Source organism: Xenopus laevis, chromosome 7S (genome assembly GCF_017654675.1).
Source record: "Xenopus laevis strain J_2021 chromosome 7S, Xenopus_laevis_v10.1, whole genome shotgun sequence".
NCBI lineage: Eukaryota > Metazoa > Chordata > Amphibia > Anura > Pipidae > Xenopus > Xenopus laevis.
This window is the reverse complement of record NC_054384.1, coordinates 31,446,388-31,467,255: the sequence shown is the minus strand read 5'-3', so window position 1 is coordinate 31,467,255 and position 20,868 is coordinate 31,446,388. Positions and strand designations below refer to the sequence as shown.

The 20,868-nt window shown below is 36.3% G+C and overlaps 2 protein-coding genes across 2 annotated transcripts; both read right to left on the bottom strand.

Annotated features, from left to right (window-relative positions):
- Positions 1–259: 259 nt before the first annotated feature.
- LOC121396136 (protein FAM135A-like) lies at positions 260–1,532 on the bottom strand. The gene is made up of 3 exons (XM_041570707.1): positions 1,220–1,532; positions 987–1,138; positions 260–685 (listed from the first exon to the last, which is right to left on the bottom strand). Exons 1-3 carry the CDS (start codon positions 1,372–1,374, stop codon positions 528–530), a joined length of 465 nt encoding a protein of 154 aa, XP_041426641.1. The 5' UTR covers positions 1,375–1,532; the 3' UTR covers positions 260–527.
- Positions 1,533–2,774: 1,242 nt separating this feature from the next.
- LOC108697210 (protein FAM135A-like) lies at positions 2,775–14,366 on the bottom strand. Its single transcript, XM_041570603.1, has 15 exons — positions 14,347–14,366; positions 9,685–9,764; positions 9,276–9,403; positions 9,126–9,184; positions 7,251–7,418; positions 7,022–7,139; positions 6,335–6,488; positions 5,003–5,052; positions 4,718–4,852; positions 4,548–4,621; positions 4,124–4,266; positions 3,782–3,932; positions 3,442–3,590; positions 3,247–3,332; positions 2,775–2,876 (listed from the first exon to the last, which is right to left on the bottom strand). Exons 1-15 carry the CDS (start codon positions 14,364–14,366, stop codon positions 2,775–2,777), a joined length of 1,617 nt encoding a protein of 538 aa, XP_041426537.1.
- Positions 14,367–20,868: the final 6,502 nt, after the last annotated feature.

Sequence of the window (20,868 nt, the reverse complement as noted above, 5' to 3'; positions counted from 1 at the left end):
AGAGGTCCAGTTTCCTTAATCTGCTGTATGTTCTATATCAAACCTGTGAAGAACGGGAGCAGTGTGCAAGGCATTGTGGGAACTGGAGTCTTGGCTCGTGGAGAACTGGCTACTGCTTCAATGTTACATGCACTCAATTCAGCAGTGAGACCCTTACCTAACGCATTTCTCTTCATAGCAGCTTTGCACATTTCAATACGAGCGGAGTGATAAGGAACATAGTAATCCTTTAACGAGCTCACTAGAACCACATTCTTGAAGCACTCCAACCCTGTAATACAACAATATTCAGCGTGAGATTCCAGAACAATGTTAAGACATCAATACAGATACATCTTCCATGAAATCGTGGGCGCAACACTTTCAATAATATACATTACAAATCAATATTTTGCAATGTAAAAGTATTGGGTCCATGTCAGGTCCATAGTGGCTGCACTTTAAGATCTGCAAATATCTTAAAATACTCCCCCTCTGGTAATGAATGGTTGAAATAGTTTGCAAAAGGTTCTAATAAAACAATTAAATCACAAAAGCTTTATTTGGGGGGAAATCAATAAGAAAAAGGGGTCATATATCTTACCTGTTTGCTGGCTCAGTTTGTAGAGGAACGTTTGTCTTGGGTCTCTGTGATCTTTGAATGCCAGCTGTGATAGGGAGTCAGAACCCTGCAGATACCGCATACCTATAACAAAAGACATGCATATATTTATCAACTGTATTATAATAAAAAGGATGCTAAAGTTAACTGAATTGCAGCTACAGGTAAGGGATCTATTATCAGGAAACACACAATATCTTAAAAGTTCCAAAATACAGCTATGAACTTTCCCAATTAATTTTACATTTTTGACCTGTCATTATAATATATTATCTTGTACGTGATGTAAATTAAGCATGGTTAAATCCAAATACATATATTTCTTGTTGTTTGTAATATTTCTAATCTATATAAAAATATAACAATGTAGCCATTAAACCCTTACCCATATTAACAATACAGCTGGTATGGTACAGGAGGCCCATATTTGGACCACCGAAGGAGAGGAACGTGTGCAGGTTTCCAAGGAAGGCATCAAATTCAGGTCTGCACAGAGTTGCACGTATAATTACACTGCCTAAAGAAAAGCCAATAAAGCTGCGGGGAGAGAAAAGTAACATTACTATTTAAAAAATCACACGTATTTATAAGTATAGAGATGTCTGCAAACTCCTTTACCTGATCCTGGAAATAACGAGCTTTTGCATTGTTATATGCTGAACTATTTCAGTTAGGAGTCCCCTGGCCAAAGAATCAATATTATCAGAGCCATTCTGTAAAGAAAATACAAAACAAAACACAATAAATATTGCATCTGAATTAAAGCAAGACATGCACAGAGACCGGCACTAATGCAAACATTATAGTTGCCACACTACCTATAAAATAACAAAGAATGAAGGGCCTTTCTGCTAACAATCAGCAAAATAATCTTCTAAGACCTTTTGTAATGCAATTTAACAATATTTTTCTATATATTTTTGGATATCAACCCCCGTAGAATTTGTTCATAGGGATTTGCATGGATCGATCTACAATAGGGTCAATTTGTTACAGGAATATATCCAAATGATGTTTATGGACCCACTGGAACTAATCATTTCCTATTAATCAGCAATAAACTAATAAAATACTATTAATAAAAGGATACATTGGTTACATTTAAAAATCTTTGCCTGTTAGTTGACATTGACCTTAAATCAATATAATGTTTGAACAATGTCAGCTAGGAATGGAGATGACCTCCTCAGAACTAGATGCACAGACGTTTCAGGATACATACCATGTTGTACTTAGACATGAGGAAGTTGATAGTCCCATGCGTTACTCCAGACTCAATATAACTTGTTAAAAATTGAAGATCATCTTCGGAACCTAGAGTACAAACAAAGACATTTCTTTTAACATTATATTTCTATAAAACCCCCAGGGTTGGTGTCAGAATCAAATCTTAAAATATTTTACTTACCACCCATGCCGTGTACACAAACTATTAGATGTGTTCCATCATATTCACTACTGGACTTCTCTTTGGGAGCTACGATAAAATAAAATAGAATAAATCAATATTATCAAAGTAATGTCCTCTTTCCTTCAAAATCTAATGGAAAAATCATTATTAAACTCACCAGTAGACTTCCTAAACCCTTTTGGTGTCTGTATATTTTGCTTCCAAATGAGTTTCTTCTTGCTAGTTTCATGGAATAATCTGCACAATAAAAACACACAATGTTGGGTCAAGTAAAACCGTCCATTGAAACACAAAATAGCAGCAATATTATTTGTTAATGCTCAATGGGGGTGTTGTTGCAATTTTACTCTATGAGATAATATTGTAAGAAAATGATATGATGAATTTCTATATATAAAATATACTTCCACATTAGATATAGTGGGTAACGTAGGTTCTGCCCTATTAGACTGCTGGGTCTCACATTGCTTGATGTACATTTATTAACTGTAGCTCAGTTTTAACCCAGACAAGAAGAAAAGTTAATATCTGTATGCGACATATAATGATATAATTTGGTCTGATGTAAATATCAATAGCAACTAATCCAACAGGTGACCAATATATATTACCTGCTGATTGGATAATCAAAATTAGTGGACCAGGTGGATATTTCTATGTAATATTGTGCATAGTCAGTGCCCTGACTGATGTCTCTTTCTCTTTGTAGATCGATAGACTGATAGACAGACAGATAGACAGACAGATAGAAATTCACATCCTTTACCTGATCGTGGATATTTCCAGATTCTTAGATTGTTTCATTTCTGCAATTTGACTCAACAGACGATTAGCCAAAGAATTGTATTTAGTCAGAGTTTCATGCTACAAGCAAAACAAAATATATTATAAGAAACTATTTGAAATAAACACAACATTGCCTTGAAAACAGATGCCTTGGGCATTCTAATTATATTTAGAACACCACTTTCCTCTAGCAACTAATAGGGGGTGAATTGAATAAAAACAATTTAAATTACATTTAAGGGGTTGTAAATATCTGACAAAACAAAAGCAATAGCCACCTTTCCCCAGATTATACTAAAATTCATATAATCATATGGCTTCTAAAATATTGTTTCAATTGTCAGAACTAGCGATGCAGGAAATAGCAAAGGGTAATCGGATAACATATCCTACAATCATTTCTGCCTCAGTTATTGCACTTGTTCCAAGTGCCACCTATATACTGTACCTTGTTTTCTAGCTGCCCGATGACAGTAGTTCTTCCACCAAGATATCCATATACAAAGGTAATTATTACTTGCTCTTCATTCATATCTAGGGTAAAAATAAGTTCATTGTTATTATACAAGTTTAGGCAATAGATATGCAATATTCATATTCCCCACAGGAGAAGATATAATAAAAAGGCAATTACAATACATACATCTCATCCTCATATGCACAGATATCCCTTCATTTGAGCCGTCGTCTAGCATCATGTTCAGATTAAGGTTCTTGGGGTCCAGAGTAGGATATTTACCAGTAAGGGACATACATATCTGATCTCTCAGTACTTTTTTGACTTTAAATAACCTAAAAGAAAAAACATATATTTTAGGCTAATACTGATATCAGTAGAACTAATTGACAACCTTGGGAAAATCCAAAATCCTGGATGCAAACACATAAACCAGCTTTGACTATGCAAAATGTAGTCTCAAAAGTTAGTTGCTTATCAACAAAGCTGCAAATTATATTTATATTTGGTAGGGATCATGACTTACCCATGCATTAACGGAGATGAAATTTTATAAAAGAAAGTATTTAAATCATGATCTGTGTCTGTTATTTTGATAGGACAGATTGATTCAAGTCTCCTGCGTATATCTTTGGCGTAGACAAAAGCGGAGGATTCAACATCTTCTGAATAGTCATCTAGAAAATAAAATTGTTTGATGTTAGCAGGGAAATGCCTTCACATACATAGAATAATTATATTATCTTTCAATCAGCATCTGTACGTAATCTACATGGTTCAATAGTACAATGCGGTAGGATGGATTTCAGGATAAAATAAACAACCTTCACACACTAAGGCCGCACCTGTGGATTCTTTCCATACGTACCTATTGCGTCAGGGTGTAAGTATCGGTCTTCGAAGATAACGGGAGGAGATTTCAATATCACGTTCTCGTCCAGGCACTCGAGAGGACCATTGACTTTTAGAGCTTTTTTTACTTTTTTATAAATCCGTTTATGGCTTTGGACGCTGCAATGAAAAATGGGTTCTTGCTTAGAAATATATCAAGGCCAAAGATCAGTAAAGAACTAAAAATGAACTGAGTGATACATTAAAAAGCTGTAGTATCCAATAGCAACAAATTACTTTTAAACACCTGATACTGGCATGACATTTTCATATAAATGCATCCCGTAGAGGTACCATAAATAGTTTCCATAAAGGAGCATAAATGCAATATTCCCCAGAAAATCAGATGACAACAGACTTTCTCTAAACATAGATATTTAAAGAAAAAACATTGTACTCACGTTTTCTCATCATATAAAACAGCTTCTTGTCTCAGATGCTCAGTAGAAAAGAACAAATTTTTGAAGTTTTCATTCTATAAAATAGTAAATAGACACAGTTGATAAGCACTACCGTGAGAGATAAAGGCGGTGTAAACTGAAGATTAAGTGCTATTCAGCGTGTTTCTTGCCTTCATTTTCTGCTGCAATAGTTTATTTTCCAAGGAGACTTGAAGAAATGTTCCCCACAGATTTAGAAGTTCGGCTGATAGCTGGATTAGGCTGGCATTTATTGCTTCCGCCACATCATCGAGGTCTTCCATTTCCTGTTTTTAAAATATTCAATAATTGACACATTGTATAAATATGGAGACTACAGTATGTAAAGTACTTTTTAAAACCCCAATATTATAAAGAAACCAGTTTGGGGTGGAAGGTTGGTATTATATCATGAAATAAGCAGTGAGCAAACTTACCGTCACTTTGTCAGAAAACTCGCTGAGCCGGGCTTTTATATCAAGTTTTTCTGAGGAGGAAACAAAGACCATGTAAATGAGCAGTGAAATAATGGCATTATATTACAATTCAAAATAATGTTTTTTATAGCTAACAATTGAATCTGATCGTATTCCCTTTCCCTCTTGACTTGCCCCTGTGATATAAAAAATAGAGTGGATCAGACTGAGGGACTGATAGCCTATAGGTATAGGAATGGTATGCCAGAAGACTCTAAGAATACTTTGGGAAATAACGATGTTAGTTCTTGGGAGTACCTCTACAAGGGAATTTAGAAAGCAAAGGGGTAATGTAATAAACGTTTGCAGCAGGTCTACTAAGCCATAGTAACCAAAGAAAATGTCCCATTTACTGGTTACCAGTTAAATATCAAGCCTGTGAATACTTGCTATGACATGGTTCAAAATTTAAAATAGCTTATTACATTAACCCACATGTTTTCCTTCAAGTAATAATTCTTTAACTTTGCCTTTGAAGGCTACGACATACTACAGTGGTTATTTATCAAAGTCTGAATGCCAAAAACTCAAAAAGTTAGTTTTTTTACTATAAAATCTATAAAATCCCAATTTCTAGTGGAATTTTTTTTTCGAGATTTATCAAACTCAGAGGATGGAAAAAGTCAGAATCCAAAAATCCAGCATCTCAGACCTGCCGATGTTCTATATAAATCAAGAGGAGATGTCCATATCCTATTTGGAAGCCTCTGTGGTCTGTGCTGGAATTAACCCAAAATTCATCTATTTTGGACTTTAAGGTCAAAAATCGGAAAAATTCAGGCTTTCCAGGAAAAAAACCCCGAAAAAATCATACGTTTCGGAATTTTGCTCTATTTTATCAAGTTTGTCCCTGATCTGATTAAATTGTGCTTTTTTAGTGATGAATAAGGTCCAATCGGGAATTCTAACCACCTGGTACCCACCACAGGTAAGTAACATCTCAATAAAATGGAAAAGAAAAGCCTTGTTAGAGTTGTAGGCAATAGTGCACAGCTACTTGTGGTGCTTCCTAGTGACCTGAGTTAGTGGGTGTTTTACAACCATAATGTCCCATTTATTTCTGCTGTAATATTGACTCTAAGAAAATAGAAGATAGGCCAGAGTGTAAACTTACGGTCACTTTTGGATAACTATATGTACGTAGGAAAAAATGTGTTTTAAAGTGACTCATCAATATCTATTATCAATTTGGGATGGTGGGTGGTCAGAGAGAGAGAACAACGTTTAAATTAACTAAGTTGAACCTAAAAGAACTGGCCGACTATGAGGCACAAAGTAGAAACAATCCCATACCAAGTTCCAGCCTGAATGAGGAAGGCAGCGTTTCTGATATGGAGGTCAAGTATCTGCAGAATCCATCATAGGAAAGCAGCAAGCAGGACCGTAGTGTTGAATGGAAACGGTAGGCATGCTGCAGTTGTTTCTCTTTTATCACAAAACATTTAACCTAAAATAGAGAAGCAGAGGCATGAAGCAGGACACAAAGCAGTACAAGATGACACCCTACCACCCCCCATTTTAAGCTAGTTACATAGAATGGTGCAATTGTGAGACTCGTTACAGTTGGGGTTCAGGAGGAGGGAGAGAGAAAGACTGTTAGAGGGGGCCTGGGGTTGTCTGTAAAGTATTGTTTACATTTAGGGGGTTATTTATTATGCTCCAAATATCTGAAATTCAAATAATTCTTAGTTTTCAAACTAAAATAATGTCTGGGATTTTTGACCAAAAAGTCCGAAAAATTCATCGTATTTGCGGGAAAAGTACGAAAAATGTGTACTTTTCGGGCAAAGTTCCGAAGTTATCGGATTTTTGCCTGACCCAATATTTCTGACTTTTTTAATGATAAATAAGGTCCATTTGGGCAGTGGGAGTTGATCGGATTTTTATGTTAGAAATATTTATAACCCCCTTAAAATACTGCTCAGGTTAATGTGTTTTACCTTGTAGAAAGTTCAGATAGTATCCATGTTTATTACTTACATTTGACAATTTCTTTTTGCAGGTTTTGCCAAAAATGGCACTTTTCAACTTCTGTATTTTAGTCTTTGTCCTTTGGATCCAAGGAATTCTTTTGACTCCTGAGGTTTTCTCATAAAAGCTATTGAAATAACAACAATTTGTGTATATATTATCTTGAAATTAATATTATTTCTTAATGTAATAGTAAAATGCCATGTCTATAGCTGACAATAACATTCCATGTACTTACCTCTTCAGTGGGGGTTGTAATACAACCAACATGGCATGAACCTCGATCGATGACTTTGAAAATGACTTAAACATTATATTCATGTGGTCATGAATCCCTTGATGCAGGTTAAAGTGCAGTGTTGTGTCCTGGCTGAAGAATGGTACCAAATCCTTAGGATTGTTTAATCTGTTAAAATGAAAACAGGTCAATGTATTAAAGACAAATCAGATTTCCCTAACCCATCAGTCTTGTTGGCTTTATTGTATTAGAAAGAATTGTATGCTACTTTATGGAATAGTATTACCAGCTACTTAACCAAGTCTATTGATAGGTTCGTATATGTGCGTATGTATATACAGATATGCACTTATTTGTACAAAAAAGGATGAAGGTTGCACACTCAAAAGTAAAATTCACATGGTTTTATTTTGTACAAGTTACAAAAGCCTTATGCGTTTCGACCCTAGTAGGTCTTCATCAGGGCCCAAAATTATAATCAAAATTTCTTTTCTTTATTATATTTAGATTTTTGCCCCAGATGAAGACCTACTGTGGTCGAAACGCATAAGGCTTTTGCTTTATTGAGTTTTTGTATGAAAATAAAATCATGTGAATTTTTCTTTTGAGTGTGTAACCTTCGACCTTTTTTGTATGTTCATTATGCGTTGGTGAGTCTATTTGGGAGTCCCGAAAGGATTGCACCTCACTTTGTTGTTGCTCATATATATCAAGGGTCAAATTTAGAGTTTATGGGAGTTTATAAAAACTCCCATAAACTCGAAATTCGTAAAAAAAGACCAAAATTTATTGAAAAACCTTATTACTTAAATTCAAATCGAATTTGATCAAATTTGATTTGTTTGTTTTTTTTAAAAATTTTTTTTAAAGATTTTCAAACTTCCACCAAATGACTTCAAATTGATTGTAGGAGGCCCCCCATAGGCTTATATAACTCGAATCTAATTTGGACTATTCCCTAAAATAAACTAGAAATTTGAATTTTAAAATTAGAATTTTCAATTCGAACCTTGATAAACCTGCCCCATGGTGTGCGCCCTTTTAGCATTTTAGTTTTTTGCATTTGGAAGGGTTGAACTTATGGATTGTTGTATTTTTTCAAATCAAATTAATTATATAACAATGTAATTTGTTCTCAGTTGTCCTTGTGTCAGGACAAAAAAAAAAGACCATACAGTCCAATGAAATGCTCAGGTAGAAAATCAATTAGAAAATACATTTCTATATATAATTCTAACTGGCCAATAGAAGGGAGGTTAGGTGAGGTCCCCTCATTTGGCAAGGAGGATGCCTGTTTGGTTATCTAAAAATTTTCCAGTAAAGTAAAGCAATGGCAAAGAAAGGAGTTAGAGCACAAACATAGGGGCAGATTTATCAAAGGACGAAGTGAAAATTTGAATTAAAAAAAAATAAAAAAATCGAATTTCGATCTAATTTTTGTGTACTTTGACTAGGGAATAGTCGAAATTCTATTCAAATTTGAAACAAATTCAAAAATTAGATTATCGAAATTTATCGTCTCTTAAAAATATGACTTTGACCATTCGCCATCTAAAACCTGCCGAATTGCTGTTTTAGCCTATGGGGGACCTCCTAGAACCTAATTGGAGGCAATTGGTGGACTTTTTGGAAAAACTTCTAATTGAATTCAATCAAACGCGCTGTTACTTTGATTCGTAAAATTAAATTTGATCGAAAACTGACCTATTGAGCCAAAAAATTCCTGATTTTTGATCAATTTCAATTGTTCTTTTTTCATTTGAATTTTAAAGTTATGGGAGTTCAAAAAAACTCCCATTACTTCGAAATTCAACCCTTGATAAATCTGCCCCATAGTTTAATATAGTCTTCAATTCCAATCGTTTATGTACTTACGATGCATAGCATACGTCGAAGACAATCCTGCTCTCCAGGGCATTCAGAGTCTCTTCAATCTGCAATTGTAGAGAAAACAGAAGAAACATAAGATATAGTATATGGAACACACAAACACAAATTTGATCTAAAAGACCTTTAATGACTTACTTTACTCGTATCCAGGAGGATATTAATGGTGTAGATTGCGACATCATCGATTGTAATAGCACTAGTGGTATCGACCATTTCAAATATGCTGGTGGAGAAGACATTGCCCTTTACTGAAGCCAAACCATCTGAAACAGAATATTTCACACAATTTACCAAATGATTAAACAAGGACACTATTGAACAAGAACAACGGATAGTGTGAAAGCGTAAAATGTATGAAAATAACACTCAAGAATAGTCATTGGTTTAGGAAAACTGGGTCCAAATGTTGATCAGAATCAGTGCCTGGAATGAGGAACATAAAGCGTTCCATAGGAAGCACCTGAATCCATTGCACTGGACCTGAACATTCCATATGCAGAACTAGGTAAATAGGCGGCGCCATGAGGTTATACGTAACAAGTACCTTTAGTATGAAAAATTTTTCCTTCAACTGTGTGAGGAAGGTTCGTAAGGATCTCGAATGATGTCCTTATTTGATAATACCTACAAGCAAAAACAAAGTTTTTAATATCAATATTTAAAATGTAACATTAAAATCAAACTCCCTCTGCCCCATAAACATGTTCTTTTAAAGGGGACATTCATTTGCCTGGTGCTTCTATGTAATCCTTTCACTGGTAGACAAGCTGCTCTTTGCTGCTGCCCATATATATAATAGAAATATGATTTATTTAAAGGGGATGCCAATCCAAAAACAATTACATATACAGGTATGGGACCTGTTATCCAGAATGCTTGGGACCTGGGGTATTCCGGATAATGGATCTTTCTGTAATTTGGATCTTCCTACATTAAAGGGCAGATTTATCAAGGGTCAAATTGAAGATTAGAATTTTTAAATTCTAATTTTGAGGGGTTTTTTTGTGTAATTTGACTAGGGAATAGTCAAAATTCAATTAGGGGTAGATTAATCAAAGGTGAATTTTGGAATTAAAAAAAATGAATTTTGAGCAATTTTTTGTGTACTTTGACTAGGAAATAGTCCAAATTTGATTCAAATTTGAAAATATTTCAAAAATTCGAATATCAAAATTTATCATGTACTGTCTCTTTAAAAATTCAACTTCGACCATTCACCATCAAAAACCTGCCATATTGCTGTTTTAGCATATGGGGAACCTCATAGAACCTATTTGGAGCCAATTGGTGGACTTTGAAAAATCAAAGTTTTTCCCCAAAAAAATTCGAATTTGATCGAATGCGCTATTACTTCGATTCATGCAATTCGAATTTGGCCGAATACAGACCTATTCAATCAAAAACGGACCTATTTGACCAAAAAAAATCTTTGACTTACCTTTGGTTGGTCTTATTGAATTCGAATTTCAAAGTTTTTTCGATTTGAAATTCAACCCTTGATAAATATGCCCCTGATTATAGGACATTCTGAGCATTGAAGAGCACTGTCTTAGAAGCTGTCATATATAAGTATGCACCAAATCTAATATTCAGCTCACTCCTAGGATTTTTATATTTGGATTCAACCAAAACCCAGACCTTAACTACATAGGACCCCTTAAAGACACACTTACACGTTTTCTAGAGGAATCAGATTCTGGAATTGCTCTAGATGTAAATAAAATTCAATAGTTGCTTGAACTTTTTCCATTGACATTCTGTTTGTTATATTGATGTTTCAGATTAATAAACTAAAATGCAAAAGAACAAAGTGGAAAGTGAGTAAAAATGGAAACTCGTTAATGCTTAAAACAACTTTTTGTTTTCATAATATAGCAATAAAAGGAACATCCTGAAAATATGTTGTAATGCATGTTGGTTTGTGTTGCATGTGTGTAATAACTGACCCTACTAGTGATGGGCGAATTTATTCGCCAGGCAAGAATTTGCGCGTTTTACCGTCAGCGGATAAATTTGCGAACTTGCCATTGACTTTAATGTGCGTCAATTGCCGCCAGCGTCAATCGCGTTTCACAAATTTTTCGCCCGTTTCGCGATTTTCACGGGACAAATTCACCCATCACTAGACCCTACTGATCAAATTAAAATCTGCTGTTAACTAATGAACATTATTACATTGCAAAATGCATTTTTATCGGTCTTATTATTGAAAAATGTCCAAAAGTGTTAAAAATCAACATTACAGGTTTTTTTTCCCACTTACCTTGTTTATAAAAAGAAAGAAAAAAGATAAAAATTGATGTAGTTGCTGGAAAAGCTTTCCTACAATACAACTCAGTTGTGAAGTTGCAGGAAAACTGTTTCCTAATATGGTAATCCTACAATAGCATTTACTTACTGATGACCTCATAATGGTACTTATTATGGGATGGCTTGTGATGTCACAATGGTAGTAACTGATGACATCACAATGGCATTTACTGATGACCTCATAATGGTACTTACTGATGACATCACAATGGTAGTGTCGTAGGGCAACTGTAGTAATGACTGAATGTAATTCACAGTCTAATTGATTCAAATTTAAATGTGCCTTTTAATAAACTGTGTAAAGAAGGATATTAACACTGCAAAGCTTATCTTGCTTAATAAAAAGCAAGAAGAAAAGACAAATGCAGTGTGAAGCTACAGGAAAACTGATTCCCTAATGTGTGTGTTTTATTTACTTGACTTATGAATGGGGCAGATTTTATCAAGGGTCGAATTTCGAATTTAAAAAACTTTAAAAATTTAATTAAAAAAGACCAACTGAAATTTATCAAAAAATATTGAAATATTTTTTTGGGCCGAACAGGTCCATTTTCAATAGAATATGTCCGTTCTCGATCTAATTTGAAAAGTAACAGCGCATTCGATCAAATTCAATTCAAAGTTTTTCCAAAAAAAACTTCACCGAAGTCAAAGTCCACCAATTGACTCCAAATTGGTTCTAGGAGGTCCCCCATAGGCTAAAACAGCAATTCGGCAAATTTTAAGTGGCGAATGGTCGAAGTCAGTTTTTAAAGAGACAGTACATGATAAAATTCGATATTCGAATTTTCGAATTTTTTTTTAAAAATTGCTGGCGTCAAAACTTTTTTTGACGCACATCCGAAAAGTCGATTGCATTAAAATCGATGTGCATCAACACTATTCAGACTTTAACGCTGGTGTCAACCGACTTGCCGGAGGGCGTAAATTTTTGAGTTTCACTAATTTTTCATAATTTGTTCGCCGTTTCACAATTATCAATGGAAATTAGAGAATTTTTCAGCGAAACGGGAGAAATTCGCCCATCACTAGCTGTAGCATCTGTTTCTATGACTCCATTTTCTGGAGACAATTTGGATTTTAATTTCTTATAATTTTGAGTTATTTAGATTTTTATTCAGTAGCTCTCCAGACTACAAAATCAGCAATCTAGTTGCTAGTGTTCAAAATCCTCATAGCAACCATACACTGAGTTGAACAAGAGACTGGAATATGAATAGGAGAGGCCTGAATAGAAAGATGAGTAATAAAAAGTAGCAATAACAATATATTTGTAGCCTTACAGAGCATTTGTGTTAGATTTGAAAGCTGGAAATAGTCAGAAGAAGAATAATTTAAAAACTACACAAATGAAGGCCATTTGCAAAGTTTCTTTGAATTAGCCATTATATATAAATTAACTTAAAGGTAAAGCACCACTTTAATGCACCTGGTGCCAAGCTTAGAGCCTTGAGCAGAGAAAAGCTTCATATTCATCATATCCCTCAGGGGCCCCAACAACATATATAAGAAAATCCTACACCATTTTATTTAAATATGTATTATTTAGTTTTATTGAGTAATGGCTTTGACTGTGCAGATAATTTGGAGTTTATCCATTCATGAGATGTTGGACTATAAATAGGGTTGCCACCTGGCCGGTATTTTACTCTCCTGGTAAAAATGATGGCTGATCCCAATGTTATTAATAGGGAGAAAAGATATATAGGAAGGCCAGCATTTTTTTCCAGAAAAGGTGCCAAACCTAAGTATAAACATGCAGCCATTTGGGCAGTAGAGGCTGAAGATAGGGTTGCCATCTGGCCGTTATTTTACTGGCCTTGCCGGTAAAAATGATAGTTGATCCCAATGTTATTAATAGGGGAAAAAATCAATATATAGGAAGGCCTGTATTTTTTTCCAGAAAAGGTGGCAACCCTAACTATAAATGAGCAGCCATTTGAGCAGTAGAAGCTAAAGATAGTGTTGCCACCTGGCCAGTAATTAACTGGCCTGGCTGGTAAAAATGATGGTTGATCCCAATGTTATTAATAGGGAGAAAAGATATATGGGAAGGCCAGTATTTTTTTCCAGAAAAGGTGGTAACCCTAACTATAAACGAGCAGCCACTTGGGCAGTAGAGGCTGAAGAAAATGCTACACTATTTTATTTAAATATATGTATATTGATTGAGTAATGGCTTTGACTGTGCAGATAATTGGGATTGGGCGTTCTCATAATTACTTTGGAGCATTTGCTTGTTTTAAACTACTATCCTTACTTGGAACTGTTCCAAGCTCATTTGAGACCGCGTTGATTTTTCTTCTTATTTCCTGTTCTGAAATCATATGGCACTGTGGGATTTGTAGTTTTTTAGGGAAGATTAGCTCTTAAAACTAAAAAGCTAGCAAGGTAGTCTCGATTTCCCAGTGACCTACTATCTCCCCTTGTGGGATCCCAGAACTTAGAAAAATTATAGGTAGTTAGATCTTGGGACTTCTCCACCTCTATCATTTTCATTCTTATCTTTCAATGCTGGTCTCGAATTGGACAATTAATACTAATAATTTTTAACTTATTCACTTTCAAACACCCATCAGCTTCGGCTGAGGTGTGTAAACCAATTATAATTTATCATTCTATTGGGGGCCTTCTTTATTAACATTAATCAACTGGCAGCATTTTGGTGGTAATGAATTTAGTCAACCTTTCTTAATTAATTTGTGGTATTCCTGTTTTTACCTAATTTATTACCTTTACTTGTGCAGGCACTTTTATTTTATTCTGGTTATTAAAGTCATTAATTTGGAATAAAATCGGCACTAGCACTTTAATTAATCACTCAATTTTAGCATTTTAGAATTTAAGTAATTTATAATTGTTAATTAACGCACTAAGTACTTAATATGGTAATCACCTTTTGGTGTTGAACACCATCACGTAATAACGAATCACAAATAATAATAAAAAAAATTAATTTTTTTTATTTAATTCAAAATATTTAATTTATTCACAATCATTGGAAGCTGAACGGTTGAATAATATAGATATCGTCAATCAATGTGTTATTAATAATTGGTGGGTGACTAGATAGAGAGGGGTTTTACTCCTTTTCATTCTCAGTAAATATGAAAATTTGGATTTGGTTCGGTATTCAGCCGAATCTTTCGAGAAGGATTCGGGGGCTCGGCCGAATCCAAAATAGTGGATTCAGTGCATCCCTAATTATAACAACTCTATTGTCTTTATTAAGGTTCCCTGGACATGTGTAATTAACAGTGGAAATGTAATGTATTTGCTGCAACATGTAACATAAAGACGTTCATTCAACTTTAAATTTCCCGCAGTATGCAAATTAACCTGAGCACAAGACCTCTAGCGAAGTTGCAAAATGAACGCTATCGCATATTCGCTTTAAATTGCTTGCAATGATGAAGTAACGCTAGCGAAAAGTCGCCAGCAGTCGGCGCCCACGATAAAACTCTGCATTTTAGTGAATTAGAGGTGTCTGAGTGGATTTTCGTCTGGCAAAGTGTAGTGATGGGTGCAAAGCGGTCGCTAGCGACTTTTTGCCGGTTAGTGAATCTGCCCCTTGGACAGCTTTAGTGTTATTACTGTTAGGGATGCACCGAATCCACTTCATGGGATTCATCTGAATCCTCAGTGAAAGATTCGGCTGTTTTTACTTCCTTTTTTGTGACAAAAAAGTCACGTGATTTCCCTTCCCACATCTAATTTACGTATGCAAATTCAGTTCGGCCATGCACAAATGAACCGAATCCTGGATTTGGTGCATCCTTAGTTACTGTTAAGGGCAATAAATGAATAATAAATGTTAAGGCTAGCTAAAGGGTGTGTGAGTTACACAGGGTTATACTATGGGTTGAACTGTGTGCTGACAACATTCCTGATAAGCTCAAAGAAGAAAAATACATCTGGAGATGGCTGCACATGTATACAGAGAGGGTTAGGGTACGGGCAAACAGGCAGATTCGGGGAGATTAATCGCCCGGGGACAAATCTCCCTTTTGGGTGACAATCTCCCTGAACTGCCTTCCCCTACCTTCCCGCCGGTTATAATGAAAAATCGCCTGCAGGATGGCACTCGTGCTTAGTTTTCCCGAAGTCGCCCGAAGTTTCCTCGTGAGGCAACTTTGGAAAACGAAGCACCACGAGTGCCATCCCGCTGGCGATTTTTCATTATAGCCGGTGGGAAGGTAGGGGAAGAAGAGGATAAACATCCAAAGTTTAAAAGGCCAGTGCTACAAAAAGCTCAGGGGGAGTAGTAGGATGAAAAATATTATAGTGTAGTATTTACTTGTGACGTTGTAGTCGACACACTCATATATTCCCAAATATACCTTTAGTGCAGTTACCCTTTAAAAGTCACCACGTTTGGGAGTTTGAGTGGGTACTTACAAACGTTTAACATATGCTCATCAAAAACTTGTAGAAATGGAGCTGTAGAATATCCTCTTGCTAGGAGAAGTTAAAAAGCGCAGAATATAGTGTAAAATCCGTTTTAATTCTATAAGATTAAAAACCAATTGGTTGCACTCACAATTTTGTGATAAAAATCAGGCATAGTGTGTCTCCTTGTTTAGGTCAGAGGTTCCGAGTGGCCTTGGTGGTTTGGGCTCCGACCTGAGTTGCCTTCACACACCGCTAGCTACTTCCTGGATGCTTGAAGATGACGTCAGCCGTCTATGCCTTACGCATTTTGTTGCTTGGCGATTTCCTCAGAGGCTTTCTCCGAGCAAGAGGTATTCTACGGCTCCATTTCTGCAAGTTTTTGATGCACACATGTAAAACTTAAACGTTTGTAAGTACCCACTCAAACATCGAACCTAAACAAGGAGACACATTATGCCTGATTTTTATCACAAACATCTGAATGTAACCAATTGGTTTTTTATGTTATAGAATAAAAAGTATTTTACACTATATGCTGCACTTTTTAACTTCTCCTAGCGAGAGGATATTCTACAGCTCCATTTCTGCAAGTTTTTGATGAGCACATGTTAAAGTTAAATGTTTGTAAGAACCCACTCGAAAACCCACACGTGGTGACTGCATTAAAGGTTTGGGAATATATGAGAGTGTGGAACTACAACGTTAGAAGTAAATACTACACTATAAAATTTCCATTTTTTTCCCCTTTTTCATCCTACTTCTCCCCCTGAGCTTCATTTAGCACTGACCTTTTAAACTTTGGATTTTTATTGTATTTACTCAAGGAGAAATGAGGACTTGTGGGTCGGATACTAAAGGGGAAGATCCAGGAACTTTAGGGGAAGAAGAGGAGAGTTGTCGCCGGGGCGACTAATCTCCCTGAATCTGCCCGTGCGCCCTTACCCTAAAAATAAATCATTCTTCAGCCCAAATGGCATTAAAGCCTGTCCTCTGACCAACACAATCCAATATTACTTCAAGGTTATTAAGGCATTATATAGTTATATGCTAGTGTTATCTCACTGTACACAGTAGCCCAGGAGAAGCTTTGCTCAGACACCAGATAAAGGATATCAGCACACACCTCACAGTTTATAGCAGCCCAGTTGTAGCTCTTGTGGGGAAATAAATAGAGATAACGTCTGCATTTCACAAAATAATATTCTTCATAACATTCCAAATATTAAGTGTGCATAGCACATTTTAAGGACAAATTAATGGTGACGTATTTGTTTGACATAAACACAGCTTTTCTAGAAGAAGTATCTGCATACACAAGGGTTGCTAAATTCATTCTGGGTCCCAAAAGATACATTGAAATCCTGTACTCATTATTTACATTTCCCCACTAAAGGTTATGTAATGAAAGGTGCCAGTTGTAATTGCTAATGTTAAAAGCAAATGTCTTATTGGTTGCTATGGGTTATTGCACTGGTGCAAACTGTGTGTCTTTTATTACATATAGACATGGCTTTTATGGTTGTATAAAGGAGGTCTAATCCCTAAAACATATACTGAATTTAACGCACCAGCCAAATCACAATCTCTATAACTGTAATGATTCAAGCCCCACCTACAGGTCCGCTCTCCCCACCCCACAGGTCCGCCCCCACCACACAGTAAAAAAACAAAAAAAATATTGGTGGCTAGGGTTCCCACATGTTAATAAAAAATAAAAAGATATTGGTGGTCAGGGCCCCCCATAAAAAAACATTTGTGTCCAGGGCCCCCCCATTAAAAAATATTGGTGGCTAGGACCCCACATGTGAAAAAAATTGGTGTCCAAAATTGGTGGTCAGGGCCCCCCCACATCATGAGAAAATTGGTGACCAGGGCCCCTTAAACGTCCATGCCTTCCCGAAGTCAGCAGCTTTCAGAAAGATGGGGGCCTGGCTAATCAAGTAAGTGTGGTGTGGCAGGGCCCCCTACAACTCTCCCCCCTGTCCCCCCCTGATGGCTGCCCTGATTATAATGCACTGGCTGATTTCCCTTTGGCCACAGAGCGTATCAGGTGCAGGAAAGGTAATCCAGTGATGGATACAATCAACCAGCTGACTGAATATATAAAAAACTTCAGCCTTAGTGACTGTCCCACGGGCAATCAAGGCTACGACCGAGTCCTCCTCCAGCTCTTTGGGCTTTTGGGACATGGCAAGTCTTCCTTCATTAACACCTGTAAGTACGTCTTGGAAGATGGGGAGTACCAGAACTATGCAAACTCCAAAAAATCAGAAGGTGGGGACACTGTTGCCAGAGTAACGTTTCCGTTGACTGAAACCCTGACCTTGGTAGACAACCATGGCTGCTCAACGATGAGCGATTATGAAACATCTGGCAGTGTAGTCTAATAAGAAGGAAATAGATTTGCCTCCTAGATCAATTACTACGGATTAGTTAACAAATCTAATCGATTTAGGCCATTCTGTTGTTGACACAGAGCTTGATTTAAATTGTCATCACTGCCTCTTTTAAATATTTTTACACTGAAGAGGCCCTTCCTAATAGTGTCATCTCCTTCCGTATATTCTTATGGCTGTCCTCTTGTCAACTTCACCTCCAATGGATAATCAGATGTGGGTATATGTACATAAGGATCATAAGCAGACTAAAGCTCCTTGCTAAGGAAAATGTTTTGTGAACTGCATATATTTCATAAATCCTTGAGACACTGGGCCAGTATAGGCAGCTTGAGGCAAATCAGCTGCTGTGAAATGACAACTTTTGGTCTCCCACCACCAGCAGACCATCGGTTGAACTACTGACTCACCCAAAGGCATCTCATGGCTGTTAAAAGGTTGTTTTTTCAGATACCGTGGCGGTATTGACGAACAATGATGGTTATTTATAAAATCATACCACTGTGGTAATGTTTTCCCCTGTCTGGAAAAGGAGCACAACCCAAATGTCTAGAAGTCTGGGTTAATAACCACATGATTTCTCCAAGTTAACTGGAGATTATTTGTGCCTTATCTGCTGTTGCTCACTATTACCAGACTTTGACCCATGAATCATTCAAAATGCTGAATACACACAAAGCAGTAATTATCTGTAGATCTAATATTCCTGTAATGAATCATAGTTACATAGTCAAAACAGGCTGAAAAAAGACCAGAGTCCATCAAGTTCAACCCCTCTAACTGAAAACACTGCATCCATACACACACCCTTCCATAAATGATATATACTCATACACTAACTATAGAGTTTAGTATCACAATAGCCTTGGATATTATGTCTGTCCAAGAAATCATCCAAGCCACTCTTATAGTCATTAACTGAATCAGTATCACAACATCACACGGCAGTGCATTCCCCACCTCACTGTCCTCACTGTGAAGAGCCACCTACTCTGCTTCAAATGAAAGTTCTTTACTTCTATCCTGAAGGGGTGGCCTTCGTGATCATCTTTATGGGTAAAAAAGTCCCCTGCTATTGGTCTATAATGTCCTCTTATGTACCTCTTAACATATTTTTTTCATGATCATAAGAGAAAGTGAAATAATAAAGCAGTAGGTCGAGCAGAGTAAAATAACTCATCTTGATCATCAAGAGGAAATACAGGAGATTAAACAGTTGCTTGAAACTGCTAGAGACCTGACAGGTATAGTATGTGCCCAATCAAATGCATGCCAACTGTGTGATAACATGTAATAGGTTACCAAGAAAATAAGCCTGGGCTGCTGCTCCTTTTAGCTGACCCGGATAGGGTAGCCACCTGTCTTGTTTTGAACAGGAGGACTGGTTCATAATTGTCTGTCCAGTTTGCAAAGATCTGAAATCCAGACAGCAGCTGAGCATTCTCAATTGTCAACACCTGATAAGTGTTCCCTGGATCTAATATTTTTTACCCATCAACCAATTGTACCTCCTATATCTGCTTTCAGTGAAAGAACTGTTTACAGTGTTTAAAGATCACAAAACATATCTCTGTGATTAAAAATTATACAAAATTAATCCCAAACAGATGTATTAAAAGATCTACTTAAGGTTGATGGATTTTTTTTGACATTGTCCCGTTAACTGTTCACCATTTACATAATAAATATTTCACATTCATAGTTATCCTCACTGCTGGTTAGTTGCTTGTTTATTAAACCTGGAGCAGACATTCCTCTTTCATATGTGACTCAAAAACTTTGGCTCCAAAATACCTGGGACCTTTACTGTCTCCTAATATAAAAATATCAGGAGATTCATTGGAACCAGCAGTATGTAAATATGGTGTTTATGCTTTAATTAGAGGGTAACACAGATATTTGATCTCCACAGAAATCTTTCCTATTGTGGTTCTAACCCATAAGACTGGTGGAAATATGAGAGAAATAAAGGAAACGTTTGAAGACACGGGAGTGGAGCGAGACTTTTCTCTTGATAATTTCACCCCAGAAGATCACATAAAAACCAGAAAGAGACATGAGGATGTTCTTACATTTTTCTGTGATGTTATCAAAGATATAAAGTTTCGCTTGGAAAGAGTGGTGGATCCAGTGCAAAACAGAGAGAAAAGGAAGAAAAAGGTGATAAATTTCATCTACCAATCAGGTCTGCAAAAGGAAAAGGAGGAGCTAAAATGCAGAAAGTGAAGAAAGAGAGGCTTTTGAAAGAGCTAGAAGACATGAAAGCCAAGGTGAAAGAAAAGAAACCCTGCAAGATATCATAAACATGATGGACTCGTTGATACTCCATACTCATTTCATACTCCATTGCTCAAGTTTAGTTAAATAATTAAACTTTAAAGAATTAGGGTGGAAATACAGATGCTTTGGCGGTTTGTACCAGCCCAAGGCAACAACAGGCCTACAGCAGGGAAGAACCATGCCTTTAAAGGAGAAATAAACCCTAAAAATGAATGTGGCTAAAAATGTCATATTTTTTATACTGAACTTATTGTACCAGCCTAAAGTTTCAGCTTAATCAATAGCAGCAATGATCCAGGACTTCAAACTTGTCACAAGGGGTCACCATCTTGGAAAGTGTCTGTGACCCT

What these genes read in the sequence shown, in the direction of transcription:
- LOC121396136 (XM_041570707.1), bottom strand. Translation starts at nt 1,374, where the DNA reads ATGTCTTGCTTTAATTCAGATGCAATATTTATTGTGTTTTGTTTTGTA. An exon ending in CTCGTTATTTCCAGGATCAG is followed by an intron (nt 1,139 to 1,219) that starts GTAAAGGAGTTT and finishes CTCTCCCCGCAG; the next exon opens with CTTTATTGGCTTTTCTTTAG. An exon ending in CAGCTGTATTGTTAATATGG is followed by an intron (nt 686 to 986) that starts GTAAGGGTTTAA and finishes CTTTTGTTATAG; the next exon opens with GTATGCGGTATCTGCAGGGT.
- LOC108697210 (XM_041570603.1), bottom strand. Translation starts at nt 14,366, where the DNA reads ATGGTGTTCAACACCAAAAG. An exon ending in TTACAACCCCCACTGAAGAG is followed by an intron (nt 7,140 to 7,250) that starts GTAAGTACATGG and finishes TTATTTCAATAG; the next exon opens with CTTTTATGAGAAAACCTCAG. An exon ending in TCATCTCCGTTAATGCATGG is followed by an intron (nt 3,591 to 3,781) that starts GTAAGTCATGAT and finishes TTTTTCTTTTAG; the next exon opens with GTTATTTAAAGTCAAAAAAG.